The sequence below is a fragment of the Talpa occidentalis genome, unplaced genomic scaffold (assembly GCF_014898055.3).
Source record: "Talpa occidentalis isolate TD23 unplaced genomic scaffold, MPIMG_talOcc4v2.1 talOcc4.8, whole genome shotgun sequence".
NCBI classification, from domain to species: Eukaryota; Metazoa; Chordata; class Mammalia; order Eulipotyphla; family Talpidae; genus Talpa; species Talpa occidentalis.
In genome coordinates this window covers 54,051,782-54,078,330 of record NW_023605194.1, presented here as the reverse complement: position 1 = coordinate 54,078,330, position 26,549 = coordinate 54,051,782, and the positions used below count along the sequence as shown (strand labels likewise).

The window sequence follows — 26,549 nt, the reverse complement described above, 5'->3', positions numbered from 1 at the left end:
AAAATGATAAAATTAATATGCAATCAATGCAATACATTACATAATTAATGGATACTAATATCAGCTGTTTTACAATAACTCATACATAAATTATCTGCGCTGACAGATGAGGAAAAAGAGAGAGTTTAACTGGCTTAGCAAAGTCACATAGTGGGTAGGGGTCAGAGCTGGGACTCTATCTCAGGATCGTTGTCAATCTACAAAACCCATGATCCTCCAATGCAGCTGGGCAGCTTCCCTCACAGGGCATGCTCCCTCACAGGGCATGAGATTGAGCTTCTTGAAAGATGTTGATGGTGAAAGATCAAGGCTTTGAAGTCTGGAGCACTCCAACGTTAGGGAAGAGGAACTAGTGACACAGGAAAAAAAAAGTCAGAGAAGTAGAAGCTGGAAATACCAATGAGCTGTATGAGTCAGAGGTGGTGAGCATTTCTGAAAAGTAAAAAAGCAAAGGGCTGGTTGCCAACCAATTGATTAAAAAACAACACAGAGGATAAGGAGTGAATTGAATTAGGTGATTAGAAGCTCAAGTTGACCTTAGCTAAAACCTTTTCTGCTTGTGCCGAAAGCAGAAGCCAAGTTTTAATTAGCAACAAGTTAGTAGGAACTGAGGGAATGAGGATTTTGAGTAGACTCTATTGACCTTGTACAATCAACCAAAGGAAGAGGTCAATGCTGAGGGTAAAACTCGGAATGTGCCGTCCGGATTTCGAGGAGGTGCAGATCTATGGGATTAGGATTGGCTGGAGGAGGAACCTTTCGACATAGGAATTAAAAAGTTATCTAAGGAATCATATTTGGCATGAGTTTTTGCGTGTGTGAAAAATTGAGGCAATTCATCTAATAAAAGAGAAATCTGAAAAGGCGAAAATAACAAGATCAGCCATATTCCATATTAGACAAGGAGTGATTGTGAAAATTGAGCAATCCCTCCAGGAACCTCATGAGCTCATTGGTTGGCCCCATTTTACAGACTGGGAACTCCAGTTTCAGTCACTTGCTCAAAATCCAATGCAGACATCAACTCCAGGAGACCCCGGCAGCTCTAAACTCAAGCTGCCAGCTTGAGGTCAACGGTGAACAAGTCGACCTTGCCGGGGGCGGGCGGCTTCGGAGCGGGCTGGAACTACACTTCCCAGTGTGCCAGGCGGGGCGGGGCGCGGGCGGGGAGGGCGCAGGCTCCTTCCCAGAAGCAAAAGCGGAAACAAAAGAGTCTCGCCGGCGTCCCCGTCCGCACACTCGCGCACACCCGCGCTCGGGCGCACACGGAGCAGGCACCAGCGCCCGGAGCGAGCCAGCGAGCGGCGAGCCGGGGACCCACCGGGCTGAGCGAGCCGAGCAGCCAGCGAAGCAAGCCCGCCAGGACCCCAAGTCCCCGAGCCCCTCAGCCGCCCCCCGCCGGCCGGTGTCCCCCGCCGCCCTCCCTGACCCATGGCGCTGAAGCGGATTCAGAAAGTGAGTGCCGGGGCCAGGCCTGGGGAGGCGGGGCGGGTGTCGGCCCCCTGCCCGCGCCGAACCGGGCGGTGGTCCCTGGAGACGCGGCGGGAGGGCAGGGGATGCGCGGGTGGGCCGGGGCGGGGGCCGGGGGCGGGGGCGACGGCCTGGCCAGCGGGCACCGGACAGGTGAGGTGGGAGCGGGCATCCATCCCGGGTGGGCAGAGGTGCTTGGAGACCGGGGCGCCGCTGCACGCTCGCGCCGGAGCTACGCCCCGAGTCCCCGGGTGGAGACCCTCCTCCGTCTCCAGACCTGCTCGAAATCTCTACTACATGGTCACGGCTGGATTTTTGCCTTCACACCGAGCTAGTTTTTGGCCCTGTCATGCCGTGTTTTCTCCCCACATTTCTGAATCCCGTCCTCTTTTATAGTCTTGCTTCGCGGTGTTCCCGAGGAGGGAAAGCAAGGTGTGGTGGGCCTGCAGCCTTTTTCTCCTCCGGAGCTGTTGGGTTTGTTCTTTCTCTCTGTCGTTGGAGCTGGCTTAGTTGGGGCCGAGAAGCCTCCTGCCCCTTCTATTTTGGTGCCTCTGCTGCTGCTGCCACTTCAGGTCACATAGCTGTAGTGAAAACATAGTTGCTTGATACACAAGATGACCTCCTGGCTGTGATTCATGGTGAGTCAAGCCAGGCAGCCCCCCCCTCCATGATAAACTTATATGTAAAGTTTGAGACACAACAGAAACGGCCATAAATAAAATTGTTTGATGCTTTGACACATGGGTTTAGAACGAGGAAGAAAGGTATATATTCATTCTCCAAATACATATCCCAACTCTGTAAGGAATTGTCTTCTGGCATATTTATAGATAGCTACTCTTGCACATGTGAACATCTTACAATACTAGGGTTGGGGGCTTCCACTTCACTTTGATTCCTTGATGGGTTTTTGGTCAGTCTACTGACACAGGTTTTAGGTTTGTAGTTCTAGTTCCTGTTGGAAACATGGAATTTGTTTTTTAAATGGAAAATGCATTTAGCAAGTTAAGCCAACAACGGACAGCATGTTTTCTAAATAAATGGATTCACACCAAAATTTTTTTATCAACTTTTTCCACTAGTGAATGGATACAGCAGAGACATGTATACATTGTATCTCAGTCACCTCTGTGGCATCTTCTGGTACAGAGGACAGCAGCTTTCTCAGACAGCCCAGGTTTTGGTTTTGGTTTCATATACTAAAACTGTGGATCACGGTTCTTTTTTGTGCCACCTGAGGAAGGGACCCCTTAGTATGAAATATGTAACAATCAGTATTTGTTGACTTATGTTTTCTGATTTTAAGATAATACTATTATACATTTTTTTAAAAAATAATCCTAATTTTGAAGCCCTAGTCAGCATCTTTGCCATGCTTTGTATACTTACTAATTGTGATATGATATTGTCTCACATTTGAGTTAATTACACACATTTTTCCATAAAGTTATAAAATTCTATTTCATTTCCTAGTTGTGAGTCTTTGCACTTACAGTGACTTTTAAATAGTGGATAATTTGTCCTCAGAAAGAAACTTTCCAAAGAAAATGGGCACTACCTGTAAATACCATATTGGGCAGTTGTTAATCACCATGCTGAACCAATGTATTTTGTTCATATTTATATCTGAAGCCCTTTTTGACATCATCAAGATAAAAATACTAATTTGACTCTTGCATGTTTCAAGAAATGAACGTACATGTTAACTCTTGGCCTTTCTTTTTAAGTTTATTAAAGTAACTCTGATAGATATAAGTCATTCGGTTATGATTTTGCTCAACCTAAAGTGGCAGACTTTAGAACTGTGCAGAACCTCAGAAAATTGCAGGATTGAGTGGAGGGCAGGGCAGGGGACAGCTTGTGGTGTGTCAGAATCACTTGTGGAGTATTTTCAGACTGTCCCCACAGCTATAAATGCAAAAATGTGGAATCCTCAGTTGGACTGGAGTAGAAACACTGGTGAGAAACACTGACTGCGCTCACATGAAAAGATTATAAAGATGGTTGAAGTAAAATCATATGTATGTGCAGAGCATGTGAATATCAGCTTTAAATATATTTTTATAGTAGAATTTACTAAATGATTTAATACTCTAGACATCCACTGACAGTTTTGTATGTCAGCTCATAAATTTACGCACCAATTCTCTATTTTTAGATACAGTGAATGATGTTATCACAGTCACCTAAATCACTAAAGGAGAAAAAGTTTGAACAAAGTCTGAGGAAAGATACCTAAAACAGTTGGAAAAAAGAGGGCAGGTTTTCGTCTGGACATCTGTTATTTCCCAGAATTTCTAAGTGTTCTATCAATCTGTTTTCAATTCTTTATAAACTTGTTTTGGAAATCATTTTTTAAATTACAGGTGTTACAATACTAAATGTTTTAAAAACAGTCATTAATCATTTTTCTGTATTTCCTTCCGGATACTTTTATTTGACAAAGAAATTATATTAATGATCATGCTGACATGATGTGATAGGATAAAATTGTTTATTCTTTGATCTATTTTTTGAAAAGTAAGAGTTTTTGTTATTTATAATCAATTTAATATAAAAATATATAAATGAACTTGATAAATATTTTGAACTGCTGATTTTTTTTATTTTTACAATTTGACATTGAATTCTTTTTCTTTGAAAGGGCAAAAAATGTTTACTAAAATAACAACATATCAAAGATGTCCATCATCATACTTTTGACAGCTCTGAACCAGGCACAAATACAAAACAGTATTGGCTCTACCTGCTTTAGGAAAACACACATTTGCTTTGCCATCCCAAAGCAGAAGGGGAAACTAAAAGTCATTGGTGTGTATTCTCTGTCCCTGTCACCTCATGTGCCCAGAAGCTCTGGGCACCAGGCACACTCCAAGGTGGGGAGGTGGGGGAGGCATTTAATTCTTTACATCAATCTAGAAAACATTAGGGTGCTTTAAAAAAGGTAGCAAAACCCAGCCTTCTGACTCTTTAACTTACTAGCTTGTGTCCTGATCCATACAATGATGCTCCTGATAAATACAACCACTGTGTAAAATATATAATGATTTCTATGTGCTAAACTCTGTTCTGAGTGCTTGACATATATTAATTGATTTTAAATTCAGTAGGCATGAAGTAGAAATGACTATAATGTAAATTTTGTAGATGATGAGGCACTTAACTAGTAAGGGGCAGTGCTAGGATTTTAATCCAAGCAGTTGGCTCCAGCTTCCATACCCTTAACCACTTAACTGCATTGCTTCTTTTACCCAGATGGACTCATGTCTTATATCTGTTGAACTTAAATTGAAGGACATAAGAAAGTCAAATGAGTTTATGGCTGTAAATGCTTTGCAAAATGGAATGTTCTATACAAATGTAAAGTAGTAGTATAATTAAGATCTTGGCGTATTTAATCATTTTCACTGATGCATCACTCTGTTGATTATGCATTGTAAGTCTCTGCTTTGAAGTAATGTACACTAGATCATTTAACATGGTAAATGAATAGTATAACTTTGTTCACCCTTGTTGCATTCCTTAAAAGTTTTATCCTCAAAAACAGATTTGAAAGAATTGGTTGTAACTCACAAATGTTCTGTCAAAAGTATTATTTCATTGTAGAGTTTACATTTGAGAAAATGTTCTTGAATAGAGCATTTTAGTTCCTATAGTGGCTTTGAATAGTAGTAGCTCAGACTCATATGTTAGGAAGATTTTCAGATTATGAGATTAAAATCTAAGACTCCCGGTGTTTTCAGTAAAGGATACTACTTTTTTTTTTTAAAAAAAAGGAGGAATGCAGTACTTATACTTGGTAGATAAATGATTTGTTTTGAGAGGAAAGGAAGAAAGTGTTCTTTTTCTAAACAATTACCCTGTGAGATTTTCCACTTTTAGATCTTTGTAATTAAACTCAGTCTTCCTTTTGCCCTCATATCATGTATTTTTCTTTCTTTGCCACAGCAGAGGTGTAAAAAGACAAGATAACCTATAACAGTAAAAAGTTTTGAGGTTTTTTTCTCTGTAGAAGTAAATAGCATAGATTTAAATAAGGGTATTTATGGTTATTTTAGGAAGCCAGACACATATAAAAACCAAACCTGGCAGGATGTGGGATTGCCTCCAGTAAAGCAGAATAACATCCTTATTTGCTTGAGTTTCTGAAATACACAGAGAAAAGATGTTTTTAATGAGTGCTACTAATCAAAATGATAAGCCAAATACCTGCCATCAAACTGACTTAATGATTATCCACAACGTAGTAGCTGACCTCTCCTTTTATTTTAGCAATGGATGAGCAGATAGCGTATTTAATTAAAATTTGGTATTGAGGGCCTCCCTGGTGGCCTAGGAGTTGAATCTCAGTGCTATCACCATTGTGACCTGAGTTCTGTGCGGGCCAGGGAGCTAACCTACATGTGGTGCAGCAGACATTTCCTGTTTCACCAAGTGCTCCCTTTAGCAGTGTATTTCAGTAAGTCCACCTGTTCTGTTCCTTACTGTCTCTGGTGAATCCTCCAACCACCTGCACCTTGGACGACACCCCAGTTCTTCTACATAAAACTAAATAAAATCTTTAAAAAACAAAGTTGGTATTGAAATAGCCATCTTTTGTCTTACCCCTGTGAAATGCTGTGATAACTCTTATTAATATGTCTAATATATACCAGATTTGTAGGGTTTTTGTGATGGTGGGGTTTGTAGCATCCTCAGGCTGATTCAAAACATATGGCTGAAGGCAGGACAGATTCTATTTCTAGATGACCTCTGAGAAGCTGAGGTTTTTTTTTTTTTTTTTCTTTTAATTTGGTTCTGGGATGACTCTATGAAGGTTTGGTTATGTTCATTGGACAGTAGTAAGAGGCTGCTGCATTCCAGGAGTTGTCCTTAGCATGGAGAAGTATTCTTAAGTACACTGTCTAGTGCTAAGTGCTGCCTATTCCATCACCACTGTGCGCTGAACTTCCTGTCTTGCCTATTGCTGTTTGTTTCCTTCATTGCTCTCTGTTCATATTATGCAGCTTGTAAGGCTCTTCTTCAGTGAAACCATATTGTTTAATAGATTTCTCTCTCCTTTCAGACTTAAGAATGCCTCTCCAACAGGGGTAGGGTAGGGTAGGGGGTGGTTTTTTCACCCTAATTTTCCTTAGTAATAAAAATAATCAGTTCTCACAAATTATTTCTAATTTATTTTAGAAAAATAAATTGTTCTCCAGGTATCTACATTGGTTTTGTGAGCACAGTTTGGATTGCTCTAGACACAACCAAACAGACCTGATGTCCAGGGCTCATTGCTTTCTAAAGTAGCAAGACTCTGGCTTGTGTTTTTGTGTCTGCCAAATTTTAATGTGTTGTATTTTCATTTAGTTAGACATATTTTATAATTTCCTTTTCAGCCCTTGAGTTATTTAGAAGTATATTATTTTCCAAATGTTTTGAGATTTTACAGATAACTTCTTGTTAGTTATTTCTAATTTAATTTAATTGTGATTAGAGAACATGCTTCATTATCATTATTAATTTGACTCCTTTTACATTTTTGAGACCAGTTTTATGGCCTAGAATATGATCTCTATTTTTTACTTACAAAATAATAAGCCTCTCTGCTGCTCAACATAGTTTTTGAATAATAATATTTTATAATTGATGTCTGTTAAGTTATCTCAAAGGAATGAATATCATACTAAGGTTTACGTTTTCCCAGTGTCTTCTTATACTTTTATGAGCCCCTAGAATAGGAATGAGCTTCCCGAACAGAAGTGACAAAATCATTTTAATAAATCATATATAGCATTAAAAAATTGAATAGAAAATATTGGTGCTTTGGGTATTGTTGGGGGGTTGTTTCATTAAATTTTTGTTTTAGTTACATATATATGTAATAGTTTGTGATATAAGTTTTTTATATTAATTTTTAAAATTTTTTTACATCATTGTACATTTTTAAACAATATTTGCTTCCCCCCACCCCCTCAGGTATAGTCCCCATAGAGTTTCCTTCACCAATGCACCCATGCACCATCACCTCAGTCCCCTGTGCTCCTTCCTCCCTTCCTCTCATGCCTCTTCCTCCTCGTCCCCTGCAGTATGCCTCTGATTTATAATTGTCCATTTTTGCTTTGTTGTGTTTTGTACTGTTACTATTTTTTTACACTGATGTCTTATTTGGTTCCCCTATATTCCTGCTATAAGTGAAACCATCTGATATTTTTCTTTTTTCCTTCTGGCTTATTTCACTGAGCATAATTACTTCTAGCTCCTTCCATGTTGCTGCAAATGGTATGAGTTTATCTTTTTTGATTGCTGAATAATATTCCATTGTGTATAAATGCCACATCTTCTTGATCCAGTCATCTATTTTTGGGCATTTGGGTTGTTTCCAGGTTTTACCTATTGTAAATAGTGCTGCAATAAACATAGGGGTACAGGTGTTCTTTTGAATCAATATTTTTGTATCCTTGGGTTAGATCCCTAGGAGTGGAATTGCCAGGTCATATGGTAGCTCCATTTTTAGTAGACTGAGGAACCTCCAGACAGCTTTCCATAGTGGTTGGACCAGTTTGCACTCCCACCAGCAATGTAGGAGAGTTCCTTTTTCATCACATCCTTGCCAACATTTATTTTTGCTTGTTTTTTTAATATGTGCCATATAAATGTTTTTCTTACTGTAAGTTGCTATAATAAAAATTTGGAAATTGTTTCATAACATAAAATCCATAGGTAAAAATCAATATTGTCAAAAATATATGCCATTTTCATGCATATGTGTGTGTATATATATGTACACAAAAATTATTTTAACATAGACACACAAACATACAGATGGATAGATAGACACGGAAGTATAATGTAAAATGATCTGGTCTTGGAAGCTTTTCTATCTGATACAAACTGACAATGCTCTGTTTTCTGCTACAAGTAACAGCCTTTTATAGTCACCTATGTATATAAGCACCATTACTGGGTGATACTAGAGATTAATTTATTGTGCAGATGTCTGCTATGTGCCAGTTCTTAGGTATAAGAAGTAATACTTAATAACAAATATTTGGTAAGTATTGGTAGGTATTTTTCCCTGAAGCACCATCTTTCTTGGCTACTATGAAGTAGTTACTTTTGATATTGTAGCATTCAAAATTATGAATTAGTGTTTGTGTCTAACCTTTTACAAGATATGTCTCTTGGGAAAAGATGAATTCATTTTCATTCCTTCACTCATCACACTTTTGTTTCTCTTGAGCATGCTGAAAGTTGTAAATAGTTTAATTCAGTGCTGGAGCATTGTTGGCTCCAGTGTTGATTGAGAATAATATGCTTTCGTTATTACAGTCTTGAAGTGAGTATTGTTTTGGGGTAGGAAGAGAGCTGGAGGGAAGTCAAGTGGTCCGAGCCTTTGTCCTAGCTTTGGCTTTGTGACTTTGGCCAAGAAATGCATAGACTTTATTTTCTTTATCAAGGAATTTAATGGGTTGGACTAGGTAATTTCTATGATCTTTTCTGATTTATAATTTTAAGCAGACCTATAGAATGTTACTTGTTCAGCAAATAGCAAAAATGGTCACAAAAATAGCAAGTAGTGGCACTATCTTCTCTTTGAAAGGTGAGTTAAAATTCTGTTAATATTCAGATGTCAGAATTAAAATATTGGCATCTTAATGTATAGTATAAGGTTAATGAGTATATAAAGATATATTATTCTTTGATTAAAGAGTGATTATTTGGGACTCAAATAAGATATATTTCTGTTACTCTACTGCATAACATACTTTTCTGATACCATTAAATTCCATATCAGAGGTGTCTTTTGTATTTTAAAGATTTAGACCATACCTTCACAACTTCCTTCCATGTAGTAGTTGTTTTTTTTTTTTTTTTTTTAAGATTTAATTTATTTTTGTGTAGAACTGGGGTGCCGGTTAGAGGTGCAGGGTGTGAGAGGATTCACCAGAGACCCAGTGGGGAGGAGAATTGGCGGATCCACTGAAATACACTGCTAAGGGGAACAGAAGGCAAGGCAGGAGAGGTCTGCTGTGCCATGTGGGTAGCTTCCTGGCTGGGGATCCAACTCAGGCCATGGCGGTGGGTGACAGCACTGAGAGTTAACCCCTAGGCCACCAGGGGACCCCTGTAGTTGTAGTTTTTTTATTCAAGTAAATGTATTCACAGAGCACCTTCTGTACATAAGACATATACAAAGTAAGGTAACAAGATAGGTAGACAAGTAAGACATAAGAAGTGTTATCAAAGACATTTAAAACGAGTAAGACTAAGAAAGACCATGTAACAACTAGGTAGGTTTAGAGAAGTACCTTAAGTAATATTCAACATATTTGAGCAGGAAGGGAGTCAAAGGTAGGAGAGGCTAAATTTATTTAGGGAATATCAGGAAAATTATGGAGAAAATGGAATTAGATACAGGTTTGGAAGGATGGGTAGTATTTTTAGACTTACGGAAATCAGCCTCCTAGATTAAGCGTCAGAAATGATAATACTAGAAGCTATGTGACTTATTTTGGAAGCAGTGGGTGATCTTGCTTTGGGGACCCACTCAGAGAATAGTAGAATATAAAAGTTCATGCTGTGGAGGGCCTTGAAGATCCACACTGAGAAAAATGTACTTAATGCAGAAATTTGGGGAAGCCACTAAAGGTTTTTGAGTAAGGATATACCATTCTTAATCATAGTGATAGATATGCACTATTTTGCCTCATAGAACACATGATTGTTTACCATTTGTAATTACACATTTGATAAATGTTATGGAAAGGGAAGCTTAGAGGACTCTGGGGACATATCAATTGTCTTTTGAACAGTTAAGGAAAACATCTGTAAGGAAATGATATTTAAGGTGAGACTTGAAGGTGAAAGTAAAGTAAGTAAAGTGAATGAATGAATGAATGGTGGGACAGATGGCGGAAGGTTTTTCTCTAAAAGGAAATGGTGTTCGAAAACTAGAGGCAAGATAGCATTTTGGGGAATTGAACTGATGCAGACAGCATTGGGGGCAAGTAGTTGCAAATAGAAGGATAGGGAGGAGTCTGATCCTTCAAAGTTTATAAGTCACTGTAAGGATTTAAAACTATATTAAGGCTAATGAAAAACATTAAAAGGGTTTGACATGGATTTTTAAGATTTTGACTGCAGTGTGTTAGTAGAGAACTAGGATAATGTCAGTTAAGATTGTGTTGTTCAAATGTGAGATTTGAGCTAGGGCGGTAACAGAGAACATTTGAAAGGGCTATGGAAGGAAAATTACAGATTATGTGTAGCAAATGGCCTCTCTGAGTTGGCCAGACCCACCTTTGCCTACTCTTGCTTAGTCCTTCAAGTCAAGTCTCAAAGATTCAGTGGTATAGGCAGTCTCTCCAGACTCCTTCTGCCACCCAATCTGTTCTAGATACTTTAATGATGTCTCCCTACTTCAAGTTTTTGGCTTCCTACCCTGAAAAATCTCTTTTCTGGCTTATCTCTCAGACTCTTCTGCCCTTGGAACCTCTACTTTCCTATATGATTGGGAACTGCTGCTGGAACTATTTCAGTGGCAGGGATCTGGACTGAAGGAGAATCTGAATAGCTAAACTACTGATTAATGTGAAGGGAGGGAATGGGAGGATTCCAAGACTCTGAGTTTGGGTTATTGGAGTGAATGTGTATTTTTACCATAAGTCTTCATAAAATAGATTCGAATAGTTTTTACTAGGATACCTTAAATTTTTAAAAAAGATATCTATCTGTGTTATATATATGTATAATTGATATAACATATAAAGGGAGACAATCAAGAGCCTTCTATTTAAAAGGAAGCCACTTTTAAAAATTAAGGACAGGATAGCATTTTTGGACATTGAAAGTCATGATGGCTGGTTTAGAGAGCACGGGGGGAAATTGGTTGTAGATCTGAGACACTGAGTAAATAATGTCCCTGATCTTTACTTGAAATGTTTATTATAATGGCCCGCTTCGTAGTTCAGATTCAACAAATAATACTGTGATGCAGCAAAGTCAGTCTCATCATTGCTTTCCTCCTCTTTTTGTGTGGAATTTGATGGTAGTAATAGCAGCCTTTGCTGGAGGTATTTGACCCAAAAAAACAGAGAAGCAACCAAGACCATTTTGTTGAAGTGAGTTCGGTTCTCATAACTTTAATTAATTGTATGTTATTAGCATTTTGAAGTCTTCCAGGAAGAATCTATGTGGTTTAAAATATGTGTTCATTAACTCAAGGATTAAAAAGGTCCTGTACTTGGAGGCATTTCAAACATTGTATGACATCTCTCTGTTGAAATAGCTCTAGTTAACTGAATAAGGAGATCAGAGTCTGAACTGTAAGTCCATGAAATGTTTATTCACAGACACACCAAACATAGCCCATATATGCTTTAGAGACAACATAAAAAATGTAATCCAGTAAGAATTGTTGTCTTGTTTTAGGAATTTTAGGTAAAGACAGTTGTTGTCACATTAATTGATTGTTGAGCCAGCTTTTTTGAAATAATGTTTTATATATTTTGGATTCAGTAACTGAAATTTGGGGCTGTAAATCAGTCGCTATGTATGGGCTGTTTAATGTCCTTTCCACACACCCAGTGGGGTATATATTATATCTATTATGGAGATTTAGATCTTCTGAATGTTGAAGCTAGAGAACAACAAAGCATTTTCAGTCTGGTCAGCATAATTTTTTAGAGAATATTTATTGCATAGTGTCATATTAAGTCAGATGGTAAATAAAGCAGCTCTGACTAGTTAGCTTTCATTCTCTACTGTTCAGATTGGACTGTTACCCTTCTGGGAGCTGAGAGATTAATGCAGGCGGCTTCTCTTACATTCCCTTCTTTGTTTCCTTTTATTTGTTTACTTTCTTTGAATTAGGGGCCTAGTCTACTTTTAGATTTTAAGTCCCCTAGAGGCAGGGATTGTGTCTAGGTTGGTTTTATGGAGAACACTCAGCATATTGTGGGGGTGTTATAAACAAGCCATCTGTGCCAATTTAAAATTCAGTTTCAGTACTTTCAGTACTTTTCTTTGTGTCTAGTTGGTTATAGAAAATTGAATTAGAATAGAGGTGCTTAGATATAAGGCTGTATAGATCCATTAAGTACACATTTTTTTGTGTTTAAAAGTGTAGAGTACTTTTATAGTTCCTGTCACAGTATAGGGACAATGTCTTATAATCTGCCTTTTATTAATACATCTTGCATTTTTATTTTGAAATGTAGATACCCTAATTAGTTGTTTTTTGTTTCTTGTTTTGTTTTTTGAGTGTTAATTTCTTTGGAATCAAACTGCTTCATTGATACAGACTACTTTGTTGGGTGGCAGGGTACAAGTTTGATATGTATTGCTTCATCTGCATTTAGGTATAAAGTTAGTTTGTTTTAAACTTACTTTGTCTCAAAGGAGAAGAAAGAAATGCAGTCAACTTTGTATTTCAATTTTAGATTTGTCACTGCAATGAAAATTGAAGTGCACAATTTTAATTCTTATCAAAAAGAGTTCTTTTCATTTATGAATTTACAGCTAATCTCATTATTTGATAACCTTCTTTTACATTATATGATTTCTACACATTTCTGTTATGTACATATCTGGCAGAATTGCTGGCCATTGAGTATCCTTATGTTCTCTTTTAGTGGTTACTATCAAACTTTTCTTTTTCCATCAGCAGTATGTGAGAGTTCAGTTGCTTCACATCTTTGCTAACACTTGTGTTTTCTTCTGGCTTTTTCATTTTAATCATTCTGTTGGATGTGTAGTGACATAGCTTTTTAATTTTAATGTACATTTCCTTGATGACTATTGAAGCTGAGCCCCTTCTCATAATATACATTGGTTATTTTGATAGCCTCTTTTATAACATGCATGTTCAAATCTGCCTTTTAAAATTGCACTGTAGAAATATATTTTACATATTCTGATTATGAGACTGACACACTGACTGCTGCACTGAGGAGGAAGACTTTTTGCATATTCTGAATGTGAGGTTTCTGTTAGATATATGGATTGCAGATATCTTCTGTGTGGTGGCTTTCCTTCTCACATTTTTACTGTGTCTTTTATAAACAGATAAGCTTCACTTTAATCAAGTCCAAATTTTCTCTTTATTCAATTTGTGTCCTATTTGAGAAATCTCTGCCTCCACCAAGGTCATGGACTTTTTATCTGTTCTCTGCATTATTATTTTGTCTTTCTTATTTAAACCTATGATCTGTATAGATTGGATTTTTGGGTATGGTTTGAGGTGGGGGAAGTCAAGTTTCTTTTTTCTCCCACACTGAAAACTATTTTCCTTTTCCTACTATGATACTGTCTTTTTAGTTTTTGAATTCCAATTTTACCATTGTTTTCTTTCCATTTTCAACATATTGATAAAATAACTGAAGTTAAAATAAGTGCTCCTGATCCCATGCATATGACCAACACCATCACTTTTGCTTCCATATCGGTAATGATATTTGTTTATCAAAAACAGTGGAAACAGTCTAAGTTGGGCTTCAGGGATGTTGTCTATTTCTTTTATGTACAACATTTTGTAATGAAGCTTTGTGGTCACATTGAGGTCTGTGTGAATGGCAATCCCTGGAGATGGTATAGATGCCATACCTGGAGTGTGGCAGCCCTGAAAGCTACTTTTAGTGACCAGCAAATTAAAAAAGATCATTAACTTCTTCTGTGTTCCTGCAATCTACCTTTTAACAAATAGGGTTATTTATATTTAGGTATTGTGGGCCACACTGTAGGGGTGGAGTATGATGTAAATTCGGGGGTAATCCATGTGACTTCTCAGAATTTACCAGATTTTGTAACTTAACTTTCTAATGTTCAGATTTCAGTGTTTATTTTTGACTTAGAGGGCAATTTGTTTCAGTTAAAATATTTGTACCACTTCCTTACTGGATCACAATTCTGCCCTAGAACAAACTTAGTTCTCCTTAAAGTGTTGAAAGGTTAGCAAACACATTCAGAACAGGATACTTCAGAGTTATACATGTATTTTCTTGGAGATACAACTACTTTTTAAGCTTCTGAAAATCCAGAGAACCTCTTTCCTGTACACACATCTTTTAAAGTGTTTTTTCCCCCACAACTGACTTTATCGAATTTCATGCTACAGTTTGATTATTAACAAATGTATCTGGAAGACTTGTAAGAAGTTCTGTAAAGTTCATAATCTGATACAATTAAGGAAAATCTTTAAAAAATTGGAGGGTAGAGTTGGGATGAGTATAAAATCAGAATTATGGTTCTGTTAGGAAGGATGTGGAAGTGCTTAGTAAACTTCTGCTATAATTAGTCCAGCTGGTTAAATTGAGCATGCAAAAAATTAAAAAAAAAAAAGTACCTCTGTCAATGCCACAAACTGTAGCTTGGTTTATGCCAACTCTGTCACCAAGGATTACCAGTGGTTGAAATATAGCTCACTTTGAGACTGGGTCGGCTCAACACAAACCCTTAACTCTACTCTCGGAAAAAAAACAACCAAAAGTATGTCCTGAAAGTAGGTCAGCAGCATCCTAAATAAACAATATGAATGGAATATTTAGAGTTTTGAGGTCTTCTCAACCAAAAAACAAAACCAAAAATTTCCTGCAGGAATTTTGTATGGCTTTGGACACTGTGTTAGAATACCATACCTTTTGTATATCAAACATAGTTGTGGCAGTGGCATTAGTATTTAATAACTAATGATTAATACTTTTTGAGATTGATTTTTAGGTGTTACTATATGTCATTAAAGGACCACTCCAGTATTTATAACTGTTCTCTCTTGACACATGTCATTATGATATTCCTTTTATTGTATGAGTTCTGCATACCTATATAAAGGAGTAATTGATTCTAATTTGATTGCCAAAGCTAATCATTTGTATTTCTAAAAGATTGAAATTTGAGATATCTGTTTTGCTGATCACTTAATTTACTCCTTAAATTTTATTTTTTAACTCAAACAATATCAAACAACTATGTGAACAGCAATGTGCTAAGTATTGTGGAGAATTCCATGAATAAAATGCATAAAAGTCCTGATTTTGAGAAAAAGTCTCATGAAAGAGGAAAAGGAGAGAGGAAAGTATTAATCATTTATTGCACATGCTAGGTATTAAGCTAGGAACTTACATGTTTTGATTTAATTCTCGTTATAGTTCTTGAAGGTTATCAGTGATAGCCCCAAATGGAGCACTTGAAACTCAAAGAGATATGTTTCCCAAGATCATACAACTAGTAATGGTCATGAGCAAGGTCAGATTTGATCCAGGTTTGAATCTAAAACTGCTTTGAAACTAATCTTTGAGAAGATGGCTACTGTTATAAGGAGTAAAATATAGGCAAGGGGAGATAGAAGGAAAGTTACTTTTGGACAAAGAAAATAATGAAGGCCAGAAAGTTTAGCTTTGCACATGGAACATCAGGCTGTACCAGCAATTTTTAAACTTTTTGGTTTCAGGACATTGAAGGCTCCATTGAGCTTTTGTTTATAAATATTAATATTTACGTGGGAAATTAAAACATATAAAATTTGTAGCAAATAATTTAAAAACAATAAACCCATTACATAATAACTTAACACTTTTTATTGACAAAATTTGTCTATTTTCCAAAATAAAAATGTGCCGTTTTTATGCATGTTCTGGTTTTATTATAGTCAGGCATATAGATGACAGCTGAATTCTCACATCTGTTTAGCATCCAGTTTGTTACAATATCATGTGTTATTAAGCCTCTGGAAAGCCCAGTGTATATATAGTGAAATATTGAGAGTGAAAAGACATTACTTTTTTTTTTAAAAGATTTATTTATTTATACAAGAACTGGGATACAGGCCAGAGGTGTGTGTGGGGGGGGGGTGAGAGGATTCACCAGAGACAGGGTGGGGAACAGAACAGGCAGATTGACCGAAGTACACTGCTGAGGGGAATAGCAGGCGAGTCAGGAGAGGGCTGCTGTGCCATGTGGGTTGCTCCTTGGCCGGCAGGGGATCAAACTCTGTGCTGCAGAGGCTGCGGATAGCTTCATTGTAGTTTCCCTCTTTCCTCTTATCCATTCAATTCATAGACCAGTCAGGGTCTTCTTTTAAATCAGAGTGTGCCATTGCTTACCGCCCTCCCCCAACAAACTTGGTATAAAACACCAATTCTTTAATATTAATATCCTGTATATTATTCTCGGCATTCTGCCTGCCCTTTGCTTACTTGTTCAACCTCATTCTATCCCCCAGTATCACCCATTTCTCCCCAAACTCCTGTTCATTCTTTCCAATTTCAGCTTCAATGTCACTTCCTCAGAGATAGTCTGTGGTCATGCAAATTAAATTAGTTTCTCAGTCCTAATATGTAGTTGTTTATATTGAATTTATACCTTCCATATTTGGAGGTGATGAGTTCCTTTCCCACTGAAGGTAAGGAAGTTAAGTAACTTCCCCAGAATCTTAGAGCTGCTTATAATAGAGCTAGAATTCCAACCCAGGAATGGCCAACTATAAAGCTGTGCCTTTTCATGATCGCTTGCTTCCTTGAAAGCAGAAAATAGCATATGAATCAATGTGCCTGGCTTCAAACTATGGCCTGACTGTTCTCCTTTCTTTCCAGTTAACATTCAGGTTTTTCCTTAAATATCCATCTCTTTATGAGCCTAACTCTCCTATGTTACATACTTAGCACTTGTATAAATTAACTTGCATACATAGATAATTCATTTAATATTTTAGTCTATTTAATTTTTTAAGTTTTTTAAAGCTGTCTCAAGGGAATTTAATATCTTACTTGTACCATATTCTTCATACCAATCATTGGCAATACATTTTATGCTTTCATATCTTTAATAGAATTGTCTAAAATGGTTTTAAAGTAAAATTAATAGCTTATGTAATTTGGGATTATTAGGCATGTTTCACCGGAAAAAGAATTAATTAAGTATTTTCCCTTTGCTTTAGGAATTAAGTGACCTACAACGCGACCCACCTGCTCATTGTTCAGCTGGACCCGTAGGAGATGATTGTAAGCTTTGCTCTATTGCTAGGACTTTGCTACCATTAACACAGGTTTGAACATTTGTTAATGACTCCAAAACTCCTTTGTTTGTTTCAGTGTTCCACTGGCAAGCAACTATTATGGGGCCTGTAAGTATGTTTCATATATATGAAATTAATTCCCTCAGCCAAACTTCATTCTTGCCATTTCACCTTTGATCAGATGTTTGTGGCTCAGGTTGAATTTTCTTGTACTCTGAAAGACTCAGGAAGCAAAAATATTATTAAAGGATTTGTTAAGATTTCCTAGAGCACTAGTGGTGACAAGTACTTGCTAGGATCCTGTGATGTTTTACTTTGCTTCCTTGATCATTACACATATTAATGGATCACCATAATTTGCAACTAAGCTGCTTGCTTTATTTTAAACACAAAAGATCAGTTGCTCAAAACTAAGCTTAATTATTCTCATATTAATAGTTTTAGTAGGTTAAAAATAAATCTAACCAACCCAATAATGAAATTCCTACAAGTAACAAGCACCAATTTGCAGTAAGTTTTATTACTTTCCTGCTTGTACAGTGAAACTGATAAAATATTGCTATGGGTATGTCTTTGTGACTCTGTGAATTTGCCACTCAGTTTTGTTGCATTGTCCTGAACTCAGAATTACCTGCTATTTTATGCTGACTTCTCTTAACACTTAATACCTTTGTTAAGGTGATGTCTTTCTGAACTGAGAGGCAGTTATGACTTGAAACTTCTTTTCTGTCAACAATCAAAAATCTGGGCCTCTCTGGTGGCGCATTGGGTTGTGCACAGTGCTGTGAAGCTGTCCACAGCCTCTGCAGTGTGGGTTCAATTCCCAGCTGGCCAGGGAGATTCCCACATGGTGCGGCAAAACTCTCCTGTCTCGCCCGCTGCTCCTCTCAACAGTGTATTTCAGTTCTTCTGCTCCCTGCTTTGTCTCTGGTGAATTTTCTCACCCTCCCGCGCCTCTGACCTGTACCCCAATGCTTGTATAAATAAGTAAGTCTTTAAAAAAAAATCTAAATGTATACAAATAGGTGCTGACAGGTCAAATCAACTGCTGGGTGAGAGTATTTCAGTAACATGTTCCATGAACATCATCTTACCTTCCTTCCCAGAAAGAGCTTTATTTAGTAAGTCATAGAGTTTCTAATCATACTGTCTTGTGTTTCACTTAACAAAAAAAAAAAAGAATTTTCAGAATAGGAGTCCTGTGCAAGTATCTAAAATTACTAAATTGTTATAGTAAGGTTATTTAAAGATTAAAATGCAACATATATTTATATAACAACTTTCAATAAGAATCTTATATTTTGCTTAGTAAGAACCATCAAAATACTATCGTTTAAAGGCCACCCTTACCATCTGAATTATAGCCCTTGAGAAATATTTCTTAGATGAATCACTTGTAACAAATGGTTGTTATTATGTTACTCATAGCCCCTTTATTTTAGTAATGTAAACATGCCATTCTGTAGCATCATTTGACTATCTAAACCCACCATATCTGTCAATTATAATTAACTTATATTTTCAACATTCCTTATAATTTCTGATGAACTAGAATTAAACAATATATATAGTAAGAATAATTATACACTAAAATCCTCTAGTATATATACAGCAACTTGAAGAAATAATGAGAGTATTGCTCTTATTGCTAAAATGTAACAGCATGAAACATTTAATTAAATATAAATAAATTAAATAGAATGTTAGGCATTTGCTACTTTTTTTCTTTTTTGGTCATTATTTTCCCTTTTCTGGTAACACTGTAAGTTAAATATCTTCTATTTGCCACAGAGAAAACATGACAAAATTTAAATTTCTCTTACAAGGTTGATTCCTAATTTGATAATTTGGTAAATACTGAATTTAGCCACTTTTGTTTTGGCCTTTTTTTTTTTTTTTGCATTTGTCACATTTATAAACTGTTGCTAAGTGAAGATTTAAGACCTAATGTGTCACTTAGCCTTTCATTTTCATAACTTGGTATTTTCTGTTCATCTCCATTCTTGCCCTTTAAAGGATCATCAGAACTTAAGGTTTATACATAAGAAGGTAAATACTAGCTCCAGCCCTTTTTCTTTGTACTGATTGCTGCTGCAGAAAATTATTTTTCCTCATAGCAGTCTTGAGTGTATACTGACCTTTAAAAATCTGTGCTCATAAACAAATTTGTTTGTGCAAGTCACACCGCTGTGTGTCTTGGTTTTTGTCTTGTTTTAAATTCTGTGATGTCAACATGATTGAAAAATCCTCCTTCATACCTGCAAAGAGAAAACTGTTTCCAAGGTAAATAATTTGAAATTATGACAAAATGATGGCATTATTTTCAAACTGATGGGGTGGGATCATTTTAGATTACTAAACTTACATAGAAATCAGACACTGATGCAAATATTTTGTAATTTCAGCCTGATAGTGCGTATCAAGGTGGAGTCTTCTTTCTCACTGTACATTTCCCGACAGACTATCCTTTTAAACCACCAAAGGTATTTATTTTTATGATGGTGTGGCTTTATATTAGGGATTTTACTGCCTACCCTGAAATATTTTCAGGATGTCAGAAGACTGTGGGTAGATTAACATGTCCAAACTGTTTTGTAAAACTGCTGAATCTAAAATTTGCTTTTCTGACTCAAATGTGGTATTATGTCTCTAAAACAAAGGGCCATATATCTGTTATGCTATAAATTAGGTCTCTTTACCTTTCTTTCCCTCACCAAAAGATACATATATTTTGGGAAGTTTCTTACAGTCAAGAATCAGACTTTTCAATTTAGAGGATTATCTCTTAAAGTTGACTCTTCTTATTTTTTTTAAGTACTCAACAAACATTAGTTGAAAACCTACTATGTTCCATTGTTCCATTGGGGAATACAAAATAAATACAATACACATCCTTTGTTTAGTGTGGTAAGAGATATAAAAATACATTCTTATTAAATTTAGATGGGTTCTAAAGGTACCAAATGGGGATGTTAAAGAGGGAGAAAATCAGTAACAATTCTGTCACTTAGAAAGTAATTATTTTAGATTTTATGAAATGATGTAACAATAACTCTTGTGGAAGATTAAGATTATTGATGGGTTTCTTAGACTAGGTAATAAAGTGAGGCTCCTCAGCTTTCCCCTGGAACAAGGCCAGCACCTTATTTTTAGAACTAAGTATCACTTTCAGGTATCACTGATAATCAAGTTAGGAAAATGACTCCCTTGAGGAATGTTGAAAGCTATGGTTAATCACTTCAGATTCAACTCTCCCAGTCATACAGACTCTTCCAGACTTATTTATTACACTTTCCAAAATACTTCTCAGTTCCTGGGGGGCAAGAGGAGTGGCTTTCACCTTCCCAATAACTAAAGCTGTGTGGGCTCAAAGTAGCTGTTCAGTTTGTGTTGAATATATTTCTCCACTACAGTCATATAAAATTAAGGACATTTTAGAGCAATTTGTTTGTTTTGGCCGTAGTTCATAAATTGTCACATTTTTGTTTCGTTTCATGTTTAGATTGCTTTCACAACAAAAATTTACCACCCAAATATAAACAGTAATGGAAGTATTTGTCTTGATATCCTGAGGTCACAATGGTCACCAGCTCTGACTGTATCAAAAGGTAATTTCATTTATCAGTTTTATAACAGTTGATAACAGTGAAACAGGAAAAACACAGTACCTAGGAACCAAAAATTTAAATAACTAATCTACTGTGTTTTCTCATGTTCTGGTTTTACTTTGCTTCATACCTCTTATTTTATTACTCTTTGGCTTTTAGCAGTTGGGGGATGATGAAGCAGAAATTGATAGGCAAATGTAAATGATGAAAGAGAGAAATTTTAAACCAGAAATTTTGGGATAAGCCTAATGAGATTTTACCTTTTTTGTTTGGGTTTTGGAGAGAGAGAGAGACAGAGAGAGGGAGAGGGAAGGGGGAAAGGATGAGAGATAGAGGGGGAGAGGTAAAAATAATATGTTAAAACTTGTTCTATTCATTAAATGAAATTATTGACACTGTAAGAAAAGTTTTATGTGATTTTAGGAAAAAAATCTCTGATGAGGCTGATAAAAGAAATGATTTAAAATGAGAGTTATTTTACAATTTAATGCATTAGATGAGTCCAAATTTTACATTATTAATAGCTTCATAATGACTGATATATAATCCATGTGGATTCTCAGTTTTCACAGATATATAGCATTGTTCTTTACTAAATTATCAGGTATGTACATAGGTAATCTGTAGCAATTTTTGTCCCTTTAGCCAATATTATTTGTTATGCCATTCATCTTAGTTTATGTCTTGTTTCTCTAACAGAAGAGAACTAGATAGTTGGAAAATAATGGATTTAATTGGTAACATCTGTTCCTGAAGTAACATGGTAGTTTTTTCTTTTTATAAAATTTAAGAAATTTGTTTTTCATGAATCACTCAGGAAGGGGTCCATGGTCATTAAAAATTATTTTTTAAGTAAATGGTACCTGAATATATAATGCGTTGTTTTAAAATGATAAGACTTATAGGAAGCAGGGTCCACAGTCATAATTATTTCAAGTATTTGCTAAGTAATGGTCCTTTAAGAAGGTTATTTATAAATGGCAATTTTTCTGACCTAGGATGTTCTTGTAGATTCTAGTGTCCTTTTAAAAACTTTTCCCATAATGTAACTGTTATGTGCTAGATAGAGGAAAGATTCTGTATAAAAGGTTATTCAAATTAATATACTCCTTCCTGGAATGGTATCACAGAATGAATGTCATTTGGCAAAGCAGCTAAGTACTTACACATAGAAAAGAAATGGCAGACTGCCAGATGTGGAGCACTTATCTTCTGACACTGGTAGCTTTTTATAAAGAATAATAAGTATTGTTGGCTTCTGGAAACTATCCTTTAAGAATTCAAACAGGTTTAGTTTCTTCATATGTAACCTCTACACTATGTAGAGGTTCCTACATAGTGTTACCATGTAGGATTGCTATGTGCCTGGCACATAGTAAGCATTCAAATGAATGTCAAATATTTTTCCTTTTTTTCTTACCTTAAAACATTTGATTTGTGTGTAAAATAGTGAACTCAGCACAAGTGACTTTTGGTAGCAAGAGTGGAAAGATGAGGAGCTTTATTTTTGTTTATTTTATCAATAGCTCAAAGTTTGCTCATTTGTATGTTTTTCACTTTTTTATATTTTATGTGCCTTATTTTGCTTTTCATCATGAGTTAAATCTGAGAACTTTTTGGGAATGTGAGCCTAGGTAATCTACTGTGTTTACTATGCCAGCCTTCTTTTAGACATATGGAAGAGGGCCTCCCCGGTGGCGCAGCGGTTGAGCGCTGGGTTGTGAAGCTGCCTGCAGCCTCTGCGGCGCCGGTTCCATCCCCTGCTGCTCCCCGGCCATCCCCGGCTGCTCCCCGGCCACCGGAGGAGGGTCCCGCATGGCGGGCAGACCTCTCCTGCTGCCCGCTGCTCCCCTCAGCAGTGTGCTTCGGTCCTTCTGCCTGCTCTGCTCCCCGCTCTGGCTCTGGTGAATTCTCTCACCCTCCCGCGCTTCTGACTGTACCCAGTGCTTGTATGAATAAATAAATCTTTACGCATATGGAAGATAAGGAAGATGAATACATATGTTTTTCATTAGACTTAGCACCCCCTTTCCCTGTCATTTACGAATCAGTGCTGCTATATAAATTCACTTTTGTATTTGTAAGAGTAGGAAAAGATGAGGGAATATAGTAGAAGAAGGTAGAGATGAAAGTTTGTTCCAAAGATTCAGTGAACCCCCTCAGAAGTGGTAGCGTGCAGTAGAAGAAAATGAGAAATAAGTTCTTGTTTCCTCCTTTTTCAAATACTTAGTTGTTTTTATTAAATGTAATTATTTGCGTTAGTATTTTCATGTAATATGGCAAGAAACAATTGCTTTTTTTTGATTTTTCATTTGTGTTTTAAAACATTTAGGTGCTAACTCTTCACGCTGCTTTTTAAAAGCATATAATATAAAAATAGATATGAAATTAAGAACTCAATGAAAAGATCTTATAACTCTTCTTCTTTGTAGACAATCTATTTATGGCAAACCAGAGTAGAAAAGTAGAGGAATAAAATGTCCAAAAGGGTTTGGACTATTAATTCTAATTGATTATTTTGAATTGATTAGAATACAGATTTTCTGCATTAAAGTAGAATAAAAATGGACAACTTCCTCATTAAAATAATATAAAACTATCTAAGAAACATGTAAAGTTAGAATGCTCTTCTAAAATTTTTTTGATTATGTACCATTGGGCATAGGTCTGTTACCTAAAAATACTTTTGTCGATCTCTCTCAAGGTTAAATATTGTTAAAAGCTACTTTAGAGAGGTTCACATTTTTTAAATAAATAGAATTACAAACAGAATTTAGAAATTTAAAAGTTATGATAATTTTATGGTAATTTTATTGTTTTAAAAATAATACCAAAGTCAGTCTAAAATATAATTAAATGAGTTCATTTCATTTTGTATCTTCTTTATAAGTTCATTGTCTATATTGAGCAAAATTATTTTCACATTTGTAGTTTGTGTGAAGTAGAACAATCATCTAATATGATATTCTCTTTTAAATCTAGTTTTATTGTCCATATGTTCTCTACTTTGTGATCCTAATCCAGATGATCCCTTAGTACCAGATATTGCACAAATCTATAAATCAGACAAAGAAAAGTAAGTGCCTACTTATATTACTTTCTGTTTTGGTACATTTTTTTGTGTAGTTTGCCAGAACATAAGTATTATTAATATGCTTAAGTACATTTAATTATGCTTATTATATTGTTTGTTAATCTTTCCAATGGAGAGTTTCTTGTTAAACTCTGTAAAAATCTTTATTGTTTAATAATTTTTTATGTTTAATAGTATGTGTTCTATGGTTGACAATATGTTATGATGATAGGAAGAACTATATGTAATTCTAGGTAGTAAATTTAAAATGAAAGACTTTGATATTGGAAAATATTGAATATTGCATTTATTATATTCTACCAGGAAGAGACAGTAACCTAAAACTCTCCCAAACTGACCTCATTTTGTCATATCTTGGTGATACCATTGATTCATTTGTAACTTGCAGATTATGCCTCAAAGTTGGCTTTTATATATTTCTGTTAGAATTGGTTTCATTTTTCTGTTTGTAATTTAGGTATTTTTTAATATATTTTATAAGCTCATCAATTAAAAAGTCTGTGGTATTTTATTTATGCATGAGGTTAAGTCACAATGACCCAATAATTGGTAGGTGTTATTTCAATTAATCATAAGAAAGTCATATCTAGGTCTTTTAAGAGATTCAGTTTGTATATTTTTACTATATATATCCCTTTTGTATGCCTACAGATACAACAGACATGCACGAGAATGGACTCAGAAATATGCAATGTAAAATCAAAAAAAAATTTCATATATACCAGAGTACTGTAAAATCTAGGTTTTTCCCCCTCAGCATTAGCAGTAAAATGAGCACCATTTACTGTCTCACTGTACCATGAAATCCTTTTGATTTTTACCCATTTTAAATGTATTTCTGAAGCAAGACAAAACAAACTTCCAAAAATACCCTTAAGACTGTGATGAGAGCATTTATCATTTTGTATGCATTGAGAAAGACATTTATTATGGTTTTTAAGATACTTGGACATCTGCATCTTCAGCCTACGAGATCTACAACACATCTGAAAAGCAACCAAATTATTTTTTGCTGAAACTAGATGTTTTTACATGAGAAATACTGTATGTATTGTCTATGATGTTGTCGGTTTTATAAATCTGTATTCAGATTTCATTCTTTGTTAGCTCACTTTATAATTTGTATTTTTTTACTGTATAGACTAAATATATTCTATTTACATGTATGTCAACTCATTACTTTTTTCCTGTGAACAGTATTGAAAAAGCCCAACAGCTGATAACTAAATGAATTAACTGTCCCTTGTCTTAGGGTATTCTGTAACTCAATTACAGATTTCTCAAACCCAAAATGATCTTTACACTGTAATTCTCAGTATATTGATTATGGAGAAACACTTGTTTTGATTTTGTTATACTTGACTTAACTTTATTGCAATGTGAATTAATTGCACTGCTAAGTAGAAAGATGTGTAACTTTTATTTGTTGCTATTCACATTTGAATTTTTTTCTGTATAGGCAATATTATATTGACACCTTTTACAGACCTTAATGTAGCTTTTTCCATATAAATAAAAAGCTTTTTCTACTATTTGTCTTGATTACTTAAAAAGATAAAAATTACTTTATCTTACAAGTAAGGATCAAAACACTATATAAAATTTTGCACGAAAATTCCAGATTGTGAGAATGAGGTTTGTCGTATTTGGCATTCATCACCATTAATTATATAAGTTTGATTGCTTTGGGTTTGTATCTGTTTATTAAGTTGTCTATCTAAGGGATATGCATTGGTTTCTTGTTGTAGAAGACAATTTAGAATTAGTTGGAGTTTTTCATGGATCACTGCTAAAGTCCTGAAATGAGGATAGGACAATGTTGATGTCATATAGACCTGAAAAATAATTAGGTTAATTCATTAAAATGCACCTCTAGCTGTAACTGTTAATGTATTTCTTAACATTTTAAAATTAAGAATTTCTAAAATAGAATGTTAGTACCATCACAATTTGGCAAAGGACATACTTTGTTACTATAGAAGTTATAAAGAAAATTCTAAAATGATGCTTTCCTCTGTTTCATAATTTATAGTTAAAAGTGATTTAAATAAGCAGATTCTCTTTTCAGATTTTAAAGAAAGCTACGAAGTTCTGATGTTTAACTTGGGAAAAAAACACATCTCTATAATTATTAGCATGCTTACCAAACTTGAGTGTCATTTCTAAGAAGAGTTGTAGCTCTTCTGATTATTGCAGTAGATGTATAAGTGTGCAAGAATCTGTGATGGGTGTAGTCATTAGCAAAGCATTGAAGTCATTTAAGTATTTTACCATGGTTCATTATTATTAAAGCACAAATGACCCATTGTTAGAAAATGTGTTTTTTAAATGAATGTAAAATAATTAAATGAATTGTGAAATGGATGTTTAAAAAAATATAGGC

General features: G+C 35.5%; 1 protein-coding gene across 1 annotated transcript; it reads left to right on the top strand.

Moving 5' to 3' along the window:
* The first annotated feature begins 1,233 nt into the window (after positions 1-1,233).
* UBE2D1 (ubiquitin conjugating enzyme E2 D1) lies at positions 1,234-25,728 on the top strand. Its single transcript, XM_037496261.1, has 7 exons — positions 1,234-1,455; positions 17,387-17,450; positions 17,541-17,572; positions 19,870-19,947; positions 20,967-21,072; positions 24,055-24,148; positions 24,818-25,728. The coding sequence occupies exons 1-7, from the start codon at positions 1,432-1,434 to the stop codon at positions 24,861-24,863; spliced, it is 444 nt and encodes a 147-aa protein (XP_037352158.1). The 5' UTR covers positions 1,234-1,431; the 3' UTR covers positions 24,864-25,728.
* The last annotated feature ends 821 nt before the right edge of the window (positions 25,729-26,549 follow it).